General features: G+C 35.7%; 1 protein-coding gene and 1 long non-coding RNA gene across 2 annotated transcripts; one reads left to right on the top strand and one right to left on the bottom strand.

Annotated features, from left to right (window-relative positions):
• Positions 1-217: 217 nt before the first annotated feature.
• Positions 218-23,312, bottom strand: LOC106135874 (facilitated trehalose transporter Tret1). The gene is made up of 7 exons (XM_013336274.2): positions 23,133-23,312; positions 12,469-12,698; positions 11,460-11,783; positions 10,517-10,652; positions 3,077-3,303; positions 2,268-2,462; positions 218-1,700 (listed from the first exon to the last, which is right to left on the bottom strand). Exons 1-7 carry the CDS (start codon positions 23,203-23,205, stop codon positions 1,440-1,442), a joined length of 1,446 nt encoding a protein of 481 aa, XP_013191728.2. The 5' UTR covers positions 23,206-23,312; the 3' UTR covers positions 218-1,439.
• Positions 5,460-7,470, top strand: LOC132903301 (uncharacterized). Its single transcript, XR_009657374.1, has 2 exons — positions 5,460-6,067; positions 6,448-7,470. It is a non-coding gene; the product is annotated as an uncharacterized LOC132903301 (long non-coding RNA).
• Positions 23,313-24,211: the final 899 nt, after the last annotated feature.

Genomic DNA, 24,211 nt, shown 5'->3' with positions numbered 1-24,211 from the left:
CGAAGACAAACAGTGGGCAGCTTCAGTCCTGGTGTAAAAGTCAATCAAAGGAAGGACTAATAAACAGTTTTAGGAAATTAAAAGCAAGGAAGAAAAAGGAAAATAAATTAAAAAATAAATATATTTACAAAAATATTTTAATGACTAATCACATTCTGTTAGTCGTACATTTATTTGTATCATCTAACTATTTAATTTATACATATTAGACTAAATAATTTAAAAACTAATCATCATAGGTACCTAAAATGGCACTATATAACTTTTTATGTTATGGAGCCAAACACTGGGTTACTTTTTACATACATTGGACTTAGCTACCTACCTTAAGAAATATAAATTAAAATGTGCGGCGCTAAACGAGCACATAGAAACATTACCTTTTTCATATTTCAAGATTATCGGAATGAGAACATGGCCCAGAGATTTTAAAAATTATATTTAAATTGTGTCTGTTTAGAAGCTATGAAAATCTTGTCTTTTGATTACTGACAAATAAAATTTAAACCGGCTGGTCGTTATTGCTTTATCTACGACCTATTAACATAAAATTACTTTATGCATCTGTGTAGATTTGTGGATACCGCATTGTTAATATCTCTACGATTTGATTTAATGAAAATGATATTTAACATGTTTATCATCATCATCTCTCTAAGTACCTACGTAAGTATTTATCAAATCAAGAGGAAGTAGACATACATATGTCTAAGCTTTGAATGGACTGGACATATTGTCATGATCATGAGTAAGTGTCTTAGGACCGGTATCAAATAATTACCGGTATTAAATAATCAGCTGAACGAGGCCTATCAGTAATTTGAAGTCTATATCCCTTGCGGAGTAGACAGAGCGGTTGGCTCTGTAATGGATACAGATAGGTAATAGATATGTATGTGTCAAATAATTAAGGCCCACTATTAGCTAAATAGCTAATCAGTCTTTTCAAGACTGTTGGCTCTGTCTACCCCGCAAGGGATATAGACGAGATTATATATACATATTCGCAACAATTATCCAAAACCCATTCCTGTTCAGCTTAGGTAATACTTACTCCTTTTAATAGGGTGTCACGTTAGGCTGGGCGCTAAGGAGCAACGCGAAACCGGTACAAACTCCAGCAAGATAGCCTCGTAATTCCCAGTAACGCGAAAGTAAAGCGCACTGAAGTTATTTTGTAGGTCGAGAAAGAGTGCGCTGTTAGAGACACCCAACGTGAGAGCATCGCACCCCGAACCCCTCCCATGATTCGGCTTGTATAAGGTTGGTACAGCCGTGGGTGGTGGTGGGGTAGCCATAGCCACATTATTCCCTAACTTTGACAAGGTCAATGTCTTCTTTCCTTTTCTCTCTAGTTTTACGTTTCAGGCGTAAAAGACATAAGCCTTATTAACGTTATTACGTTTACTTAACTAAAATTCTTAGCTAACCTAACCTAATTACAGCCTGGTAACATCAGCCTCGCAGTCTTTACTCTCTTTCTTCCCTCCTATCTCCGCGTAAATCTCGTCAATACTCCTCATCCTTGTCTCCGGGACTACCATGAAGATGTAGACGGTACTAATGAGGCAAATCCCGGCGAAGAGCCAGAAGATGAGGTACAGTCCCACGGCGTTTGCTAGGGGCTGGAACACTCTTAGTTGGATGGAGACGAGTGCGCATGCGAAGGAGATCACGATTGAGGTGACTGTACCACGGAGCTGGAAAAGAATTTAAACAAGTTGTAATTAGGTACCGATATAAGGAATATATTAGTTTAATAAGTAGGTGATGGATTCAGAATTTTTGTGTGTGAAAAAAACATCAATACCTAGGTAATTTACAAGGAGTGTTGGTATCAGACATAAAGCCAATTATTAGTAATTGTTACCTAATTGTTTTCAAACAAGTTAATTTTATTTGTGTGTAATATACCTGTTGGAATGAATTGGCTTACCTACTACATAAAACGCAACCAAGGTTTGAAGCTAATAAAGTAGGTACCTATCAGATAATGTAATCAGGAAACTACATTCTACTAATGCTACAAGTATTTAAAATGGAACACAGCCTTAGTAATCCAGACATCCTTTTTTATTTCCGTTCATAGGTAGGTAGTTAAGTATAGATAATACAAAATTTGCTGTTTATTACGTTTTTACAGCTGATGAAGATAATTCGCCCGGCGCTGTTTCCTTGTGATCACACTTCGTAATTTCAAGAGCGGAATTAAAAAATAAGGCAACATTTTTGGACAACGGCTTGTAAATAACAAAACATCGACAAACCTGGAAAGAAAACATCTCAGTCATAATAACGAATGGCACAGGCTGGAGCCCTGCGGCGTCGCAATATATGCACAGGCACAGGGCCGCCACGGGCACCCACGACGCCCCTGTGATGCCCACGCTGGACACGTAGAACCAGGAGCCCAGGGCGCACAGAGCTATCCCGGACACGAAGCATGTGGTGCCCAGAAGCATCTGAAAAGGGTGAAGAAGCATTTATACATATAAGTAAATACCGCAACGAAGAATGCAGAGATCGTGGCAAGTGGAAAGAGGTAGTCTCTGCCTACCCCTCCGGGAAAGAGGCGTGATTTTATGTATGTATGTTACATACATACATACCTACATTAAATCACGCCTCTCAATACCGTAACTTTTAAGTATAAATATTTAGCTAAGTAGGTACTTATCTACTTTTATTTTGCAATTTTAATTCAACAAAATGTGATTTAATTTTAATTGAACAAAGGGATTCCCCTTAACATATCCTGGTACTCATTGATTCCTACTGGATATAAAAATATTTGACCTCTTTAAAATCGTTGAGATAATTAGAAAAAAATGCGACGTTTAGAGAGAAACCTTTGCGTAAAATGGGACGAAAGTAAAATCATAAAAACCCTGACGACAGAAATCAATACTTTCTAAGTCTGCAACACGCAGTAGTAGGTAGTAGGTAGGTAGTACCTCTCAATAATTTAATAATCGCCACTTCCCCATGCGAAGCTTCTAACTAGTGAGATAAAGAGAAGTGATGGCGTCGTATTGAGGTTTTAGGTTAGCCGGATAAGTATACCGAAGTATATTACCTTTCTACCAGTCCTCTCCACTAAACTAGAAGCAGTACACGAGCCAATCAGCTGGACGACTCCTAATAAGGCTGCTTGCTGGTTAGGAGTCAGCATCCACCCGTCTGCGCTTGCGTAGTTGAAGATTAACGAGGCGAAGTGAAGGACAGTGAGGCAGCCACACATCTCTCGTGCCAGGGTGATGATCAGCGTGATTCGGAAGGCTCGGAAGGTGCTTCGGTCGGAAACTGGTGAAAATAATGGTATTAGGTAGTTAGAATAATGTTTACATACATATATACTATATCCCTTGCGTAGTAGACAGAGCAATCACTCGTGACAGTCAGTCTTGACTGAAAAGCCACGTTCAGCTGGTTGGCTTAATGATGGAACTGAGATTCAAATAGTTGCTAGCCTACAAGAATTCTGTAGCTAGGTATAATAGAAACATTCTGTAGTTTTAAATTTGTGAGTGAAATGGTGATATGTAGCGTTCGAAATATTTTTTTTATTTAAACTGTACCTAAGTATGTATTATTCCAAAGGGATATTTTTTAAAAACGTATTCGCATGCCGTCTCGATGATTTTGTATCTGTAAAGTCGTGGGGTCAAACTGATCAAAATTAATAGGACAGCCGCTGACTTATAAATCTTTTGAAGTGAAGCCAAGATTATCTTTGTAAGTCCAAATAACCGTTAGTAAAGCTGCTTCCACAATAAGGATCAGATTTAATAATAAAGAAAGGCTACATAAAATAGTATGTTATCGTACTATTGGCGCAGGCTTTTAGCTATACCTAGTTATATGAAGACAAAAGTAAACTAAAAGAAAAAATAGGGTAATCCTACCTCAACAAAGTTTACTGAACAGATTAAGTTTTCGTTACTGAATACTTACACCCCATGTAAAAGTATCATCTACACAGGTAATTGCAGGTAGTAAGGTGCCTTGTGGTTCCCGGCACCAATATAAAAATGAATAGGACCACTTCAGCTCTTTCCCATAGATGTCGTAAAAAGCGTCTAAGAGATAGGCTTATAAACTTGGGATTCTTCTTTTTGTGATTCTTGTTTTAGGCGTTAGGCTGGCAACCTGCCACTATTTGAATCTCAATTCTATTATTAAGCCTAACGGCTGGACGTGGCCTATCTTTCTTTTAAGGTTGCTTATATGAATGAATGAACACAGGTAATTACTTAATTGCTGTTTTCAACGCGACCAAAACTTTGCATACAACGCTTAAGAGAAAGAGAGACGATTATAGTTAGTAGTAAACCTTACTAGTGTGGAACAAGTTTTATGGTCAACAGAGAAGTGACAGTTAATTGAGGTTAGACACTTGTGTTCCCACCTGTACACTCGTGTACAGTTACAAATAATATGACATGAGTATGTATGTTTGTGGGTCAGTTTTTGAGGATTCGACTCTCAATTTTAAATTTTACTCTCAGATTTTACTATTGTCTGTCTCTTCACTTATTTTTTATTCCTTGGCGAGAGTGAAAGCATTTTAGCGGTGTAATCTGACAGCTGATTGATATTTTTTTATAGTTTTAATAGGTAGTAGATATCATTGAATTTCTGCTAGTGATGTAGTTAATAATGTATCTTGTTATATGCTATCTATAAATATTTTATATATGTATATTTATAGAAAATATATAAATAAAATATATTATATGTATATATATATATATATATTTATAATAGATATATAAATATCTATTATAAATATAAATATATTATACTAGCTGTGCCCGCGACTTCGTCCGCGTGGAATAGTTATTTTGGGCCTCATATTTATTTTTGCAAACATCCTCCTCGGCTTTATCAATTATAGCTGCTAATTGATATGCGACTTGGCGACGACTTGGCCCACATCATTACCCGCGACCGAACGGAGACCGTATATATGCGTTTAGGGTGAGAGGTTGTGCGTTTGTGTGTTTGTTTGTGCAAACCAATGTTAGCATATATCTCCAAAACTACTGGTCCGATTTTAATGCGGTTTTCACTACTGAATTTAGATTTGATTGGTGCATGTTCTTAGATAGGTGTTACGGTTACAAATCACCAGGAGGCGCTGCAGTATACAATTGTTTACATAAATGAATGTTAGCATGTATCTCCAAAACCACGGGTTCAATTTGAATGCAGTTTTCTCTGCTACATACAAAGGAAGTATTATAAGTAGAATGATACCTATCTATATGTTTTTTTTTTCGTTTTTAAGTTTCGCTGCAAATTGCTTATAACGACTATATCTCAAAACCTATTCGTCTGATTTATATACTGTAGTTTAGTCTACATGAAAAGCCGAAAGTAATAAACATATTTATTTGGATAAGGATTAATACTGAATTAAAGAAAATTGGTTTCAAAATAACTTATGTTTATGGGTAAGGCCGTAAATTTTGCCACTATTTGAAAAAAAAATATGTCCCACATTTTGACTGCATATATAAAAGACTAATGCTAGTAATTTGTTACTAAGGTACTCATAATATATTTTGTAGCTCTTATCTCTACATAATTTAATTTCAAAAGTTCAAACACTTCAATACTTTAACTTCTAGAGTGTGTTCAACTTGGCCAGTCCTCCAAATTTTGCAAAAATCGCGTTGTCTTTTTTATCATCCAAATACTAGAGAACTACAAAACTCGTAGTATATTTATTGAATGTCAAGTTTACAAGAACTTAACCTACAGAACGCAAAACTAAGCAGCCAATTAATAATATGAGATTATTTAAAATAAGTAGATTTAATTTTTTTATCGCAATTTAAATGTTTGTCCCCGTATTTTTGCTTATATGTTACAATTTTGTATGTTACCACAATTTCACCTTTAATTAAGGTAAAATATTTTGGTAATATTTTGTATCGATACTGGCAACACTTAAGTGTCCATGGACAAAAAGAAAAAAAAAACCATTTTGTTTACTGTGGTGGGTTTGACAAAAAGTGAGTGCAGGTTTGTGTCGTCATTCGGGATTTATTCGATTTCAAAGGTAAAGAATTGGTTTATTACTCCTATTTTCATGTGAAAGTATTATTTAGTGAATAAGTTATGCAGGAGCCGTGTTTTGTTTTAAATTTAGCTCGAATGATCGAGTTATGGTAAATTATAACCAAAAAAATCTTGCTTCTGCGTTACTTCTAGGTTACTGCTATGTTATCGGTAACATTGATTGTATGTTACGTAACGTTTAAGTGTTGTAAGGATTCGTACATAGACTCGTGCAATAGGCTACGACTCATTTAATTTCATATATTAAATAAGTATTTCCTGTAGTTAATGGCTTAGGAAAACAAAATATTATTATTATTTTAATCATTAAAAGTGCAAGATGAATTTTGAAATCCAATTTATAAAATGTGTTTTTTATAGAAGGAAGCGAGCAGAACGATGAAGAACTTGGCAGCACGGTTAGAGAGAATAATTAAAATGAAGGGAATTATTTAAGTTTCAACATAAAAGATTCGTTATGGTTAGATAATTTGAAAGAAAAACGTGGAAGTATTATATTGGATTTGTTGAGATCATAGAATTTAAAAGTGACGAAACATATTACAAAATAATTTTTTTTTAAATGTTAAGATTTCAAATAATTCTGTAAAATTCTTAGTGCAAAGAAAGTTAGATCTTGATTCTGTGACCACAATTTCTATAGTATAAAAGATAAATTTGATTCAGTTAGAGACAGATTCAAAAGAATATTATCTGCAAAATGATGAAGATACTGTATTTTTTATTTAAATATTTTAAATCATTTGTTAGTTGACATAAGTAAAAGTGGTTACCTAGTTCCTTTTTTGTGATTTTATTGATTAATTAGTACACATTGTGTTTTAAGTACCTATTTAATGAATAGACATTTTAGAAGATTTCATTGTTTTTTATTTGCTTCTTCTTTTTCTTAGTCGTATTCCTCATGGCTGAGAAGTCGTGATCATTATATGGATTTCAATGAAACACACACAACGACTTTCTTGGCAATATTAATAGAGTGGTTTGCCATTGCCTTCTCCATTTCACACACTAACTGATAAATAATCGACTAATGTGACTTCCTCACGATGTTTTCCTTCACCGGAAGCAAGTGGTGGTCATGAAAAGTACTAAACGTAAGTCAGATTAGCATACAAACTCATGTGGCTCGAGTAGGATTCGAACCCGGGACATTTCGATCACCAGGCGGACGTCTTAACCACTAGACCACCACCGCTTCATTTCATTTATATGCTTAGTTCTTACATAAGGTTAATAGATACCCTGGCCCGTACGCCCGTACATACATTTTGTTTTGGAACATTGCATTAACTTCGTTTGTGTTTCTCAGAATACATTTGCTTCTCCAATTCCTATGGAATTGTGCTTGCCATTACAATCGTACGTTAGTATAATTTTCAGTACTTTACGAAAATATTATGAAATTTGAAAAAAAAAATTAATAAAAAAAAGAGGCAGTACTTCTGAACTCGACCTTACACTCTTTACTCGTTACTTTCGTGTTACTTATACGTTACCATAACATAGAAGTATCTATGTTACTCTATGTTACTAAGTGGCAAAATCTACGGCCTTACCCTTATAATGAAAAAATAATCTTAAAAAATGAACATAAAAGTGGTTATTGTAAGTAAACCTTAAGAGATAGATATATGCTCTCGCGGACTTTTTTGTGGCAAAAAATGAGTACCTACTTCACATCTTTAGTACATTGTTTTACTATATCTTTGTTGGTTTGCGCAGCGTTCGCGTGGAAAGCTCGCAGATGGCCGACTCATTCAACTTTCACCTGCATTGTTGACGTTTCCCGTAGGAAATCCGGGATAAAATGTAGCCTATAGCCTTCTTCGATAAATAGACTATCTAACAGTGAAAGAATTATTCAAATCGGTTCAGTAGTTTCTGAGATTAGCGCGTTTAAACAAACAAACAAAACAAACTCTTCAGCTTTATAATATTAGTATAGATAAGTATATATTTATAGATAGCATATGTATATCTTACTACAAAATAAAAGGTTTTCATACCAAAAAACAAACGGACTGCCCTTTAAATTTAAAACAATACCTACCTATGCAAAACATACTTAACTGTGTGTAGTTAATAATAATTAGCCCTGGCAGGACCTTTTGTACCTTTAACGCTATTTCTTTCACAACCAATATTAGAAAATTAAACGTGAAATTACAAATAAAGGAAATTAAAATAATGCTCTTCCGCTTACGCATAAAAGCACCTACTTACTTATATACAGACCTACGTATTACTGTTGTTTAAATTATTTCCATTGTCTATTTTGGACAATTGGAGTAATTTTAATACCTACATGTAACTAATGCGTGTAAAATAATAAACAGTAGCATTTTTCATAAGCCAGTTTTAGCATCAAGTCCATAGAAATCAGAATATTATAAACCAATAGAAGTGTCAAGTACTGCTCAATGCGACGTCGCAACATCAGGTAATCATCACTTAGTCACCATAACTCCTTAATGCATCTAAATTAGGATTTAATTTGACAGCTCCAAAAATGCGTAGAAAATTGCTTACTTTGTAAAACGATAACACATCATCTCTATTGCTATAACATTATAACAAATTTATATCCGTACTAATATTATAAATGCGAAAGTGAGTTCGTTTTTTGTAACTTCTTCAGAGTTAAACTATTGAACCTATATGAATGTACGGAGAAAGACATATGGTACTTTTCACGCGGGTGAGAGTAAGTTGTCATATCCTAATCTAATATCTATCGTCACGCTTTCCGTATGTAGCTACTTATTTATTTTATTTACATATTTATAAAAAATACAACAACCAGAACTTAGACTAAGGAAAACTTAGAACAATGGCACTATTTATATAAAAAAAAATCATTCAATAGGCGGACTTATTATTATATTGGCGTCAACCGCTAAATTAATGCAAGAATTAAATCCAACATTCGAACATCATTAACTAATCATCATTTAAGTATCCTATACCTGTTAAATATTGGGTAATATTGCAAACCATAACGACACAATTTTTCTCCCATAAAGTGTTAATTCAGTACAAAAGCAAAAAGCAGCCATCAGCAGATTCAGCGTATGAATTATTAACTTTAATGTTATTGATTCTGCCTTAAGGTTAATCGATTAAGTTGTCACAACCCCACCTGCGTCAAACTGTGTCCACAACACTAACAATAAGCAAGCAACAATAGGATAACGAGCAAACAATTGGCGCCTCCCGTGAGACTGCTTCGGTGTTTATACGAGTGCGCGCGAATTTTTCCGTTTGGCTAAACTGTTTGGTTTTTAATCCACTTTTTAATAACATTCATTTTCTATATGCATTTACTTTTATTACTCTTGATGTACCTTTGGTCCATTTCCATCTTTCATGAAAATGCTGCAATGCAGTTTGATTCGGTTTTTAATTCTTTGGAAGCAGTAACAAGTAACTTTAATTACTTATATATTTTTTTAATTTATTAACGGATCTATTTCGCCCTTACGTTAATGCATATTTTATCGTACATCTCGCAAAAAAGAAAGAGATAGAACAATACATCGGGAATGCTGAGTAACGTCAATAAGTTTAATAAGATTCCAACTTACGTTAATGCATCTTGGCACATAACAGTATCCAAGCCACAATAAAAAAAGTTCATAATTCAAATGCATGCATTTCAAACAATGTTCGTACCTAAGTACCTATATAAACAGAAGATACTTTTTCCTACTGTCATAAGTCCCGGTTTCGTTCCACCTTTCAGGAGAGGAACCCAACGCCTAACTCCATGGATCGTTGATTGCGTGAATCAAATTTTTACACGAAGCGACTCCCATCTGACCTCCGCTACCTTGGCGTGAGAATCTTTTAGTGTTTACAAAATGCTCACGTGATTTTTCCGTCCGCCCCGCTGTTTGGTTTTAAATCCACTTTTTAGTATACATAATATTGAAGTGAAATGATGATTCACTAAACTACAGTATTATATATCATTATGCTGTATTGTGTTGAGTATGTATGCTCAGTGTAAATATGTGTAAAATTAGTTACTGAGACAGTTATATACATTGACATTGCCTATTTTATTAATGACAACCAAATTTACACAATGAAAAGTATGTAAGCACCAAAAATTTTTCTCTTATTGCTTACCGGTACATATAGAAGTTAACTCTTCACGAGTTAAGTTTTCGTTGCAAATTTCTTCAACATAATAATGTGAATAATTGAGTCAGGTCAAGAGTAACCGAAGTCGAGGAGCTCTGCATGAAGAGTAGTAACTCACGAGTAGTTGAATGTTGTGCAAAAATTCAGTCTCTGCCTACCCCTCCGGCAGAGAGACGTGATTTTCACCCTCCACTTTTGTGATAGGTATTTTAGTCCCCACTTTCATTCATCACAACCTCAAGTTAAGGGAGATTCAATTAAAACAACAAAGAGTTCTTACTCAAAGTCTTAATGTTGCTCAGGAATCTTCCCTCCTTGTTCTGCTCTAGTTCCAACAGGAGTAGTTGTAGTTCACTGTCGACTGTGGGCTCTGAGGTCTCCCGACATCGCAGCCAAGCGAGGGCGTCCCGAGCCTCCTGTAAATCAACATATTATTTTTAACAAAAGTCCAATTGGAGTTGAATCCAAAAATTAAGCATGTCAGCGTGGTTCTCGATTATTTCCAACTGTTGGCTATGTCCACTCCGTTAGGTAGTTGTGACAATGACAAATAAGTACTTGTATTTTTAACAAAAGTCGGTTTGTATGTGAATATATCAAGATACCTAAAGGCATCGTTTGTAGGTAGTTAAAATTAATTTTTCTCAGGCTTTTTCTCATATTTTTGGAATAAAACCTTCGTAACAGCCTTTTCCGTCGCGGGATTATGCCAAAATATGGCAATATAATCCTTTAGTGTACAAAAATAGCAAGCAAAACAAAGGCAGACCGTGAAATAGATCCAATCCTATATAACCAGTAGGTAAGTAATTTGACAACATTTCACCCGTCCAATGTTATAATAACGAATCTCAAGATTCAATTGGTCTAATTAACCAACGCAATCTTCAATATTGGCACTATTCTGATCCAATCTGAACTGCTATTATTTCTGGAGAGTTTCAGTCACAATGAAAATTTCAGAGACTAGCTCAACCATCCTATAATCATTAAAGTACCGAATCTAAGGACTTTTTTTGTTTGAATTGGAGTTGTTTGGTTAGGCAGAGATACCATATTTTCACGTGCTGCTACATTAGATATAGTACATGTTCCTTTTTTTTCTTCAAAACAACTAATTTTTCATCTGTAAAGAAAAGTCACAACGCATATTCCACATATTGCTATTTGTTTATTAAGTCTGTGTATTGTGTTGGTATAACTCGATTCATAATATTACTCACCTCAACTTTACCGCATTTCAACAAATAAGATGGCGTCTCCGGCATAGTCGTGAATACCAGAAGATGTAATAACGGCACTGCCAAGCAAATCCAAAGCGTCGCGTGGTAGCTCAAATATTCTCCCAGAATGTACACCACAAGGTTTCCGAAGTTCTGTGATAGAACCACTAAGCTGCCAAGTACCCCTCTTATTGAGTCTTCGCTAATTTCCTTGATGTATAGAGGTGTGACCACGTAGGAGCCACTGACTCCGAGCCCGATGATAGCTCGCGCTGTGATGAGCGCCCAGGTCTCGGTGGAATAGAGTTTTAGGCCCCAACAGACCTAGAAAGAAATAAGATTGTTGAAAATCAATATTCAGTAAATATCCTTTGCAGGCACTTTTTCACGTTATTTGTTACGTGTTACGTGCACTTAACCCCCTTGAGGCTTCCCGACCCTTTTAAAGAACTTTCTTCAAAATGGACACCAGCTTTAAGAGGGGGCTGGTACTTCGCCTACACGAATCAAACACTGGTAAGAGCAAATGCACCAGCTGCAGAAATTCTTCCAGTATTGGTCGCCTTTCTCGCCAGAAGAACTTTACATACCGGAACTTTACACCTCAGCACCATAGAGTTGACGCATGGGTCTGCCATCGTTGTGCTCAACCATATTGGAGGAAACTCAACGACCCGACACATGACGCCACCAGTTTGAATACTTTAGTGAGCATAATAGACGTTCAGAATCTTAGATAAATAGCTGGCCATACTTATCACTTTCTGGGGTAAGACTTTTGGGTATAACACCTTAAATAAATTTTTCGGAATTCATTCCATTTTTAGTTGATACGACAGTTTTTCTAAGATTCTAAGAAAATACATAAAGACATGCTCAGTAAGAAGATTTACGTGCATCCTCGATCTTAGGTAGGTATATTGCGAATTTATTACGACAACCCTACCATATACTAAGAAACTCGATTTGCAATCCAATTTCCTAACTATTAAATATAAAAAATACTCACCACCATAGACAAAGAGGTGAACATCAACGCCTTTTTCCTTCCATAGTTATCCACTATATATCCAAAAAAGAATACAGCCGGGGTCCCCACAAGGTACGCCACTGAGGCCATCCAGGATATGACGTCGGCATGGACTGGCTCAGCTGCTGGGGAGTCCTCGGACATGAGCCGGGGCCCCATGGGGGACATCCATCCTACCGCTGTCCCGTAGGAGAATACGGGGAGGACCACTGGAAGAGAAATGGATTTGTAATGAAAATATTATTTGAGAAAATGTTGGATGAGTCACAAGTTCAGAACAAAGAAAAATAATTTTGTAATGTTTTTTTTTAGTCTTTTATTTATGTATATTATTATTTTGTTATTTATTTTGAGAAACAAAATAATTTTATCCATACTATTATAATTATCTTTACTTATATAGAAAACTACAACTCATCAACGCCCATTGAAATTAAAATTTAGTTTGGTAAAGTAAGAGTAAAATAAACCTTGAATGTGAATATGAGCATTAGTTTTATTGCTTAAAACTCCCACGATACCTAACGCCTTAATTTCTACACCAGTCCTGATAATCCTTATCACATAGAAACAGCTACACGCGCTCTCCAATCACATTGTTTACAAGTTTAATTGATTGATATGCGTTAGTCGCGAACTTGGGACTATCAGTTGATGCCAATTGACCAGCAGACACACGTGCCGCGTGCCGGTGACCCCTGGGTAAACAAACAATTAGTATTCGTCATCTTATAACCCAAGATGACGAAGCTAGTTCTAAGTTAGAAGCGTATTATTTTCAGTAACTTGGCGACCGAGTGAACATTTTTTTTTTACTGTGTATTCGTTTACAATTATCGTAGCAACCATATTATAAGGGAATTTGTTAATGAATTTTCCTAAACGTATGACTTAGCTAGATTAATTACTTTCCCCGTGTAACTTTCAAATTTCAACGAAATCGTAGGAGTCGTTTCGAAAATGCTCGTCTATAGCAGGTCGACTAAACAAATTTACAAGAAGTGCGAATGGGAACGCTGAGAGAGAAAGGCCTAGTCAGGTCAAAAAGACACTTGAACGAAAAGGGCTGCCAGCAACTTACTAGTTGCCCAAACAATAAGAGTCCCAGGCAAATCGCGCCGATGCGCGAGAGGGCATCATGGTGGATTGCCATTCCATCCCATGATGTCCTTAAATGGCAAGAAGGGCGCATCGGAGGGGTTCTTGTTGGCAAGCACACTAGATGCCAGGAGTCCCACACTCTCTGAAGACCCGGGCCGCAGTCCGTAAAAAAGACATCCCATTCGTAAACACACACTTAACTTTTCAAGAAGAGAATAATGTGGATGAAGTGATAAATTAATCTATATGAGTTTTGCAATTGAACATATAAAGCCTCCGTCTACCTCTCCGACTACAATTTACTCGTGTATCGCAACATACAAAGTTATAACGAAGTGTGGTCCTCTTTATCAGGTTAAGGGGATCAATTGGCGGGATGCAAGTGCAACAACTGCATGACGATATGCGAGCGCCTGACTGTCTCGATTGTTCCATGATAAATACCTAAACTTATTCAAGAAGGAAGGGTGCTAGAATATTGCGAATTAGGAGATAATGCAAATGTGCCGTTTGTTTGCCGACACTTAAGAATACGACCATTCCATCTTTTTACCGACGGGACTAAGGGCACATCAGCAAATACATCTATTGCATCTTGCTTCAAGGATTTAAAACACAATTCGTTAAGTTAGTATCTCGTTATACAAGTGTCGAACTTACTTTGTGGTTAACTGAATCTGTGTCATTTGTCCCGTATATGTTAATATTTATTACAATGTAAATGGAGACACCATAAAATCATAGGAAACAGAATCATGGCTAAATTAAAACCGTTGAAAATAATACTTAGGTACCCCTACCTTTTCAGCCTAATTATAGTGGTAGTCAAAAAAATCTGTCATAAATTGAGAAATTAATTAAGTAATTGTATTTTTTTCATGCTTATATTAATTTTAAAAACAAAACAAAAAGAAAAGACCTTTAGTAAATAATAAATTTTACTCTATTTTACGTCGAAACATCGTTAGGAATCTTTTTGTCTAACTAATAATAGCTCCAATGGATTCTTAAAATAGCTAGCAACTACATCAGTCTTGCCATCATAGAGAATGCTGAGGCTAACTAGTAACACCGGTTGTTTATATTTAGAACCTCTGGCCAGTTATAATTTATATGGTCCTGCGGGCGCGACGATATGTAGACCATAGTGATATAGGGTTACTGAGAAAACGCCATTTTGTTGCATAGATTTACAAAGTTTCACATTTACAATTAACATCAACTATCTATACTTATATTAGAGATTGTGGTTGTAACTACTATGTTTGTTAATTTTTTGTAAGACCTAAACAGAAATATTAAACAGAGCATTAAAAATTATTACACCGTCAAAAAGGGACTATATCTCATGTGGTTGTCGGCAGTATAAAAAAGAAAAGGACCACTCCATCTCTTTCCCATGGATGTCGCAAAAGGCGATTAAGGTACAGGCTTATAAACTTGGGATTTATCTTTTAGGCGATGGGCTAGCAACCTGGCACTATTTGAATCTCAATTCTAACATCAAGCCTGTAGGGAACCTTCTTTATATACGCCATAGTGCTTTTAATTTGATTATTTCTCTCCTCTGTTTTCCTTCTGTCTTCTGTAGTGTATAACTTACTTTCCATTATACTTCCTACAAGCCTAACAGCTGAACGTGGCCTATCAGTCTTTCAAGACTGCTGGCTCTGTCTATGTTGTAAGGGATATAGACGTGATTATATGGATGAAAAAGTATCTTCTAAGGTCTACTTTCTGAATACAACACTTATTAATTTTGATTTTGTACAATGCAAACTGAAGCCCAGCCTATCCCATGAAAAATAAAAAACCAATACGTAGATAGGTATACATATAGGTAACCGATTAATAAATCACAATGTTTTTCGAAAACAAATTATTAAGTCCATAAATTTATTTACAAGCGTGTTATGAAATGATTTCAATTGATAAACAGAATAATTAGTTTGTTTTCGTTCAGCCCGTGTGGTTAATAAGGCGGAGGCCACTGGTTCGATTCCAACGAAAACACTTTGACGAAACTGCTTAGTACTAGGTCAAACACACATAGGGATAGGCTTATAAACTTGGGATTCTTCTTTTAGGCGACAGGTTAGCAATCTGTCACTATTTGAATCTCAATTCTATCATTAAGCCAAACAGCTGAACGTGGACTATCAGTCTTTTTAAGACTGTCGGCTCTGTCTAACCCGCAAGGAATATAGGCATAATTATATGTATGTATGTATGTACTACACACACATAAACACACAATCACGCCTTATCCCATACAGGGTAGACAGAGCCAACAGTCTCGAAAAAAATAAAACGCCACTATTAACTGTGATCGAATTGAGATTCAAATAATGACAGACTGCAAGCCCACTTATTAGACATCCCTTAGTTGCCTTTTATGGCATCCATGAGAAAGGTATGAAGTGGTCCTATTTAAAAGTTCCGGGAACCACACGGCAGTTTTCTTAGATGCAATGCAAATATCTCAATGGAAGTGACCCGTCCAATCTCTTACGTGAGTGGTTTAGACCTCAGTTCTATAAATAGAACGCTGACTTTAGCGGTGATGCGCAAACGCACCCCGTAAACGACCATAATTACCAACTAATTATTCTCAGTAATCCCTAATGAGAAATACATTTAAAAAGTAATCTAGGGTAACGCTAAACACTTATAAAAAGTTCATTTTGCACTTTGGACTTTTTGCTAAGGATTATTTTAAGGCGGATGATTGGCAACACAAAATGGCTGCCTCTAATCGCTTGTACATACATACATACATTTTAATCCGTCTATATCCCTAGCGGGGTAGACCGAGCGAATAATAATCGCTTGTACTTATATTTAAAATCTCAGGGCCTATAATAGGTTTTTTTTTTTTAAGTAGATAGTCGGTGGCTGCAAATAAATTTATTCATATTTATATTATTCATATTCATGGTCAAATAGTTAAAGTGTCGGAATAAAAAAGCGTAACGCAAAGAGCGGGACAGGTTCCAATCCTGCCTCGGCCTAATGTTAAACCTACCAATGACATTGTACGTATCGTGCTACAAAATTCAAATTTCTGAATTAAGTACATTAATTTAATTGCTCACCGATGCCCTTTCGGTGAAGGGAAACATCGTGAGGAAACCTGCACATTCAGGTTAGTTGATGTGGACATGATCGCGTATGATTCTGTTCATCATTTGTAATGATTTCTACCTAAGTATTGAATTAATGACCCAAATATAAGTATAGGTATATATGCGACATCGTTTCTGAAATAAGATTGTTTATTCCGGAAAATATTCTTTCTTGGAACTTTAATCGAGTTCTATCACTAAGAAATATCAACAGTTACTTATACCAACCTACTGTCCTGCATTGTATGAGTATGTTTCTTTGAAGTCATAATACCGTTGGAAGAAGTCGGATTCCGTTGGCGCCAGGGATATACGTACTTAACCCAATTAAATAAAAAAGGGTTACAGATAGACAGATGCCGTGTGGTTCCCGGCACCAATACATAAAAGAATAGGACCACTCCATCTCTTTCCCATGGATGTTGTAAAAGGCGACTATAGGATAGGCTTACAAACTTGGGATTCTTTTTTAGGCGATGGGTTATTAACCTGTCACTATTTGAATCTCAATTCTATCATTCATTAAGCAAAATAGCTGAACGTGGCCATTCAGTCTTTTGAAGATTGTTGACTCTGTCTACCCCGCAAGGGATATAGTCGTGACCATATGTATGTATGTATGTAAAGATAGATAAAAGCTTTATTCACTATCACAATAGATTTGTTGGTTACATACATAATTAACAGAGTAATAACAAAGGTGAATGTGCAATGTGTATGTATTAACCGCGAACGATGATGGACAGTGAAAAGGTCCTGACTCAGCATAATGTCGCAGGTGTAGACACCGCGACGCTGATGATTCTGCCAGAACCATAGTTGACCTGAGCGAAGCCACGCGAATATAATTATCAATAAATTTAAGTTAAATAATATTTTTCTACATTTCTTTTTAATTGGAAATTTATTTGTTTTGTCCTCAATGTAAGTAACGTTAGCAGCATAAGGTCTAAGGTGGCACGCAAGCTCAAATAATAATGCCTTGACTCTTGTCTTGAAAATCTTATAACAATCGGAGGAACAGGGCGAGGAGTGGATTTCTTATCTTGGCCGTTAGGATAAAAAATATTTCAAGATAAGAATTTATCTAGTAATTTCATTGATTTCTTTTAATGTTGCAAGAGATGTAACTGTGAGGCTTGGATTCTTTAAGTATGTACCTATGTATATGATTTAAACCCATGTAATAATTCTTTAAAATTACTTCAGATTGTCGCTTGGTTTCCGGCAATTTAGAACAGGATCACTCAATCTCTTTTCCATAGATGTCGTAAAATGCGACAAAGGGATATGGAAATAAACATGGGATTCTTCTTTTAGGCCAGGTCCAGCAACCTATCACTGTTTGAATCTCAATTCCTCATCACCAAACCATACAGCCTTACAATATGACATTTGCACGGAGAACACGCGGTCCGCTATGACCACGTGTGACTAAGTCATGTCGAAGCGTCTCCCATCTGACCCTCGTGACCTTTATAACCCATCATCTCAATAAAAGTATTGAGCTAACCGCGAAATGCAAGTGAAAGTGAAAACAAAACAAAATAAAGGTAGCACACATTTGGCTTATACTTATTTGTACAGTTGAATTTAAGAGACACATGAGCGTTACTTCATCTATTGCGGGTCATTGGGAAATGAGATTTAGGCTGACTTTCTTAGGTGAAGTGACTTGTGCGAAATTTTGAAACCACTTTTGTAAATAAGAAATAATAAACTTATTAGTAGTCTCGGTGGAGATCTCTTTTGCGCTGGACCAGATCTAAGTAATAAGAATAATATATTTCTATCTCTCTCTTCTGTTCTTTTTGTAATACCTAATAATAAATTTATTATTTAAATCAAGTTAGCTGTAGTAAATACTTTTTTACTTTACTTTTACTTGGCGGGCCTTTTTATTATTTCAAGCTATTTATTTCAATCTGTCCCGATGTTTGTAATTATATAAAAATGTATGTCGGTATATCATTTTTTTAAACAAGCTTTAATTAAATGTTTAAAAAAATGATTTACCGACTGAAAGGCCACGTTCAGCTATATGGCTTAATGATGCACATGAGATTCAAATTTTATCAGGGATCTAGATAAATGGGTAGAAACTGGTACGCGTCTTCAAACAAAATGGCTGACCGCGACTGTCTTTTTATGAGCTTATGACATAGAAGAAGTGTTTTTAAACCAGGATACGAGCCAGGAAAGCAGGTCGTACTAACTACACATACGGTCCACTTTTAGCTTCAGGTTCCCCATCAATCGTTAGGCTAGACTTATTAACGTGATGTAGACCCGCAGAATCCTGTTCCAATTTATTTATAACTGTCCCGGGTTAGGTTAGTTTTTGTGATCATATTATTCTGTCTCATTATTCTTACACGTAGTTACTTACTAGCAGATTATTTTTTGCCTGAATATATTATCAAAGTAAATTATAAACTTGCCACCAAGCTTACTTTTAGAAAGTGGGGACATATTAATCTTAACTGTTGGTGATCGACTTAAAAAAGTAGAGTTCACGAAAAGGAAGTTTCTCTCTACTACAAGCTATTGAAAAACCTTCAAAGTTTGATTTGTTTAGAAAATCCTAATTTATAAAGAAATGTTACCCAGTCATTTGTTCTTTGGTCGCCTCCATCGACCTCCATAGAGAGATACTTAAGTACTTTGTTTATTTTTTACGCCAGGTAAAATGTAATTAATGGCGAGGAAAAAAATTACAGTAGATATTAAATTAAAAATAAAAAAATATTAAGATTTATTTTACAAACAAGTTTATGGAAAATATACAGTTATGACATCGAAGATGTTTTTCTTAATTGATATAGAAAACAGTGCATAAATCCTTTCAACCACCAGTATTAGATTCTCCTTTGGACATAAATAAAAAAATATTAGATATAAGCGATACAAATGCCAAATCGCGCAGGTAAAGTTCATACGAATTGGGCCTAAACACAACATCGGCGGAGAGACAAATAATTATATTCTTCCTCCTGGCGTTTATCCAGGTTACATCTTCACCACTCTGGAAAGGTGCCCCAGGTAGGTACACCAAGCCCATAATTCTGTATAGGATAATATAAGTTTTTACAAAGCGTCTCCCGTCCACCCATCTTACCTCTGCAACCTATACTCGTACAAGGGAACCCAAAGGTGAATGTGCCTATTTCCACATTTAACAACATGCATAGGAAAGAGATGGAGTGCCTTGGAGGGTCGAGGAAACTATTCTAAAGCGTCGGGAACCACAAGGCAACTTAATTCTATAAATACACAAGTCCAAGTAACGTGATTTTAATAGGTGATGGAAATACAGCTATCACACAGCCCCAGCTTCCAGGAAGCGGGGAAAGTCGACCTGCGGTGATTATGCGCGGGCGCAGATCTTATGCCGATGTTTATTTTTATCGCGTACGCAAATTACCGGTTTGATTTGCTATTGATTTCTTTGATCAAGCTAACAAAACTTACGTTTGACAAAAAGGATGCTAAAATGCCGAAATACGTAAAATGACGAGCTGTAAACTTAACCGCTAATTCACATATAAGTTCTATAGATAGATAGAATATCCTTTATTGCACATAAAATTATAGCCATGAATTTATTCTAAGCCTAAGGTAATATACAAAAGGCGGCCTTATAGCATTAAAAGTTTCATAATCTTTGTATAAACGTAAGATTATTCTTACAGGTGATGGGCTAGTAACCTGTCACTCTCTCCCTCTTCTCTGCGTGTTCCCGGTTACACCCTCCACAGAAGGGTTTCGGGGCCCGGGGTTCGCCTTTTCTCTCTCCACTTGGTCCGGTTTTTGGCGTCCTCGGATTTCAGTCCATTGGCTCGCATATCATCTTTTGCGATGTCCAGCCATGATTTTTTTGGCCTGCCCCTTCTACCTGGGCCTGGTAGCTGCATGGCCAGACATCTGTTCCCCAAGTGGTCTGCGGTTTTCCGCAAGACAACCTGTCACTATTTAAATCTAAATTCCATACAGGTGAGCGTGTCCTTTCAGTCTTTTCGGGACTGTTGGCTCGAACTCCTAAGGTATAAATTATATGTACCTACATGTATGTAAATTCTACAACTACTTATTACTAGTTATCGGCAACTTTTGCTTATAACTAGATATCGACAACTTTCCACATGAGTTGTAAATCGAGGAATGCAGTTATCACAAAGGGAAGATCTTCCGCCAGGCTGGTGTTATGCCTGGGGAACCGTGTCGGAGGTTGTATATCCAATTTTCTTGCGCAATTAATTTCATTGGCTGTTGTGATTTGTGACGTAGAGATGTCGCCACATTTTTTTTTTGGCTTTGGGAAAGATTTTTTAGAAGATGGCAATACCAAACTTTAGATACCTAGGTTTATAAAAGGAGAAAGGAGTAGCCTTCGCCCAGCTGTGGGACATAGATATAAACTAAAAATTACCCGCTATGAGAGGCTTGTTGCTCTCTAGATCTCTGAAGAGTCTTCGGTCGCGAAAGATATGATATGCGTGGCTAATGGTCTTAAAACTGAAGACCGGACAAAGCAGAAAGGGAATAGTAGAAAGCGGACTAAAGTCCCGAAGCATTGTGGCGGAGGGTGCAACTGGGAATACGTAAAGATGAAATAAAGAGACTTTTGGAAGCAAATATTATGTAAAATATTCTCGCCGAGTACTAACTTCACCAATGACGAATGCGACCAAAAACAATATTAAATAGGTATGTATTACATACATACATATGTAATTAAGTATATTTCCCTTGCGGGATAGACAGAACCACAGTCACACAGACAGTCTTCGAAACACTGAATTATGATTCAAATAGTGACAGCTATATATAATACGCCAATATGTTTAAATTTAAAAATTTCAAATACATATTTAAATACGTCTGTATAAATAAAGTAATACGTAACAACCGTTAAATGTATCGAAATAAATTTATAAGCAGCGGGACTTATCGGATTATAAAGAGTTGCAACCATAGAGTTAGTACCTATAGCTTTCTTTGTGTGTAGAGCGCGCTAAACGTGGGTGCCTAGAAAGTTGTAAAATAATCTCTTCAAAAATTGTGCTGACATCTCTTTTCACAAACATGACACACAAGCTTTTACCCACAGCTTCGCCCGCGTGAATTTAGATCCACCTACAAAATAATACAGGCTTTTCGCAAATCTCACGGGAACTGAACTTTCAGGGGAATGAACTTTCAGGGAAACCTAACCCATATTGGATCATGGTCACACAATTAATAATTACCTGAATGTGCAGGTTTCGCGATCACCAGTTAGTAAACCTAATGCGAACTCTTCCTTTAACAGTTACTCTAGGGCTGCGGCATTTTGTTATTCTTTTACGAAATCACGCAACCGGCGAACGCGTTTTACACGAATTTCGATTATATTTAATAATTTTAGGTTCTTTCTTTTTTAAAATTATTTTTTGTAAATGATATTAATATATTGAGGAGGAAATTCATGTGTAATTTATTTCAAATAGGCACAATCTATGTATAAACAACTGTAAAAAAATGTAAAATCAAATAGGTATTGTCTGTGGATTGTTAGATCCAAGACATTTTAATAACCTTTTTTTCAAAAATGAAGTAAGTTTATAATATCTTTTGATATTATTTTAAATAATTGTAAATATAGTAGTGCCGTATGGTTCCCGGCACCATTACAAAAAAGAATAGGACTACTCCATCTCTTTCCCACGGATGTCGTAAAAGGCGACTAAGGGATAGGCTATAAACTTGGGATTCCTCTTTTAGGCGATGGGCTAGCAACCTGTCACTATTTGAATCTCAATTCTATCACTAAGCCAAACAGCTGAGCGTGGCCTATCAGTCTTTTCAGGACTGGTGGCTCTGTCTACCCCGCTAGGGATATAGACGTGATCATATGTATGTATGTATGTATTGTAAATATATTATTGGATCTTGCGTTTTTCTATTTTAAATAACTTGACTTTTATAAATTAGGTATTGTAAACAATACCTAATTTATAAAAGTCAAGTTATATATATATACTTGCTTATTATAAACTACTTAACTATATTATAAACTTACTTAACTCTTATTAACTAAAGTTAATAAGAGTTAAGTAGTATGTAATCACTGACCTATTTGCAAAAATAAATATTCGATATCTTTATCGCGTTTGCTCTTAAAAATCACATATTTCTGACATTATTATTTCCTTAACGACCTTATGATAATATTAACAACATTATGCCCTAATATAATTTATTACATTAATTTAACGATAATTAATATAACTTCCAGATACTTATTAGAAATATAAAATTTTAATGTGAAAATTTCGAACGATCCTATTAAAAATAACAAAAAAAAATGTTTAATTATAATGCTGCAAATCAAAAAAAAAAAAAGAAAACATTTAAATTTAAAAAAAAAATACTTACTCAAAACCGCTATAAGAATTTGATGCACCTTGCTGCCCTCCGAACAATATTTCTTCACTGTGTATTTTAACATTGTACCTAGGTATTTTTTTTTTATTTTTAAAATAAGAACACTAAAGTTTTAATTTATTAATTTGGAATCGCAGTCCGGTGAGACGCGCACAACCTCGCGCGTCCCGTGCGCAAAGACCGTTTGAAGAAATCAAACTGTACTTACTCATCTTGCTCTCATAATATCGCCTCTTCGAAGGGACCGATTCTTAATAATTTTATGTTACTACTAGCTTTTACCCGCGACTTCGTCCGCATTATATAGATTTTGGACAACAGTTTGTTTCTAACGTGACGATACGATATAATATGGCAGCTCACTGCATTACGTACAATCGGGCCACCTGAATAGCACTTTTTCAACGGGAATATGCGTTATTTTTTCGTGGTAAGAAATTATATCCTTCCCAGGTCTCAAACTATCAAATTTTATTCCAAATCGGCTCAGAAGTTTAGGCGGGAAAACGTAACATACCATCAGAAAGACTTTCTATAAATAAGGAAGAAATAAAATAAGCATAATATATAGACGCGTAAATCGAAAAAAAAAACTCTTTAAAATTTTTAAATATCCATTTCCAGCAGTTATCGCATGCTGCGTTATTCATTCGGTCATTCAATCAGTTTCCTCTTTTATATATATTTAACGTGACCATTTTTTTTTGCGTCAGAGCGCAAAGCGTCCTTGCGGAAATTTTGTATATAAGTAAATAAAAAAATATAAGTACTATATACTTAATACATAAGTTATTTATAAATAATTATCTATAGGTACATATAATAAAACAGTAAAAATATTTTGTCTGTACATTTAGTATTTTTGACTGACTGTTCTCGTCAGCGAGATTTGAGTGCAATGTTGATGTAAAATAAGTATAAAAATTTGGTTTGCTTGCAAAAGCGGGACATTTTTGCTCTCGCTGGGGACAGCGGGACAGACAGCATGAAAGCGGGACAATCCCGCCGAAAGCGGGACGTATGGTCACTTTATATATATTACTAACTTTGATCATGCTTTTAACTTCACT

This window comes from Amyelois transitella, chromosome 24 (genome assembly GCF_032362555.1).
Source record: "Amyelois transitella isolate CPQ chromosome 24, ilAmyTran1.1, whole genome shotgun sequence".
Taxonomy (NCBI): Eukaryota; Metazoa; Arthropoda; class Insecta; order Lepidoptera; family Pyralidae; genus Amyelois; species Amyelois transitella.
Note: the sequence above shows the minus strand (reverse complement) of the source record. Positions and strands in the feature narration are given on the sequence as shown.

Coding starts and splice junctions, on each gene's coding strand:
- LOC106135874 (XM_013336274.2), bottom strand. CDS start 23,205: ATGTTAAAATACACAGTGAAGAAATATTGTTCGGAGGGCAGCAAGGTG. Junction 3,304..10,516: donor GAGCAACATTAAGACTTTGA/GTAAGAACTCTT, acceptor TATTTTCACCAG/TTTCCGACCGAAGCACCTTC. Junction 2,463..3,076: donor TGGAGAGGACTGGTAGAAAG/GTAATATACTTC, acceptor CACCCTTTTCAG/ATGCTTCTGGGCACCACATG.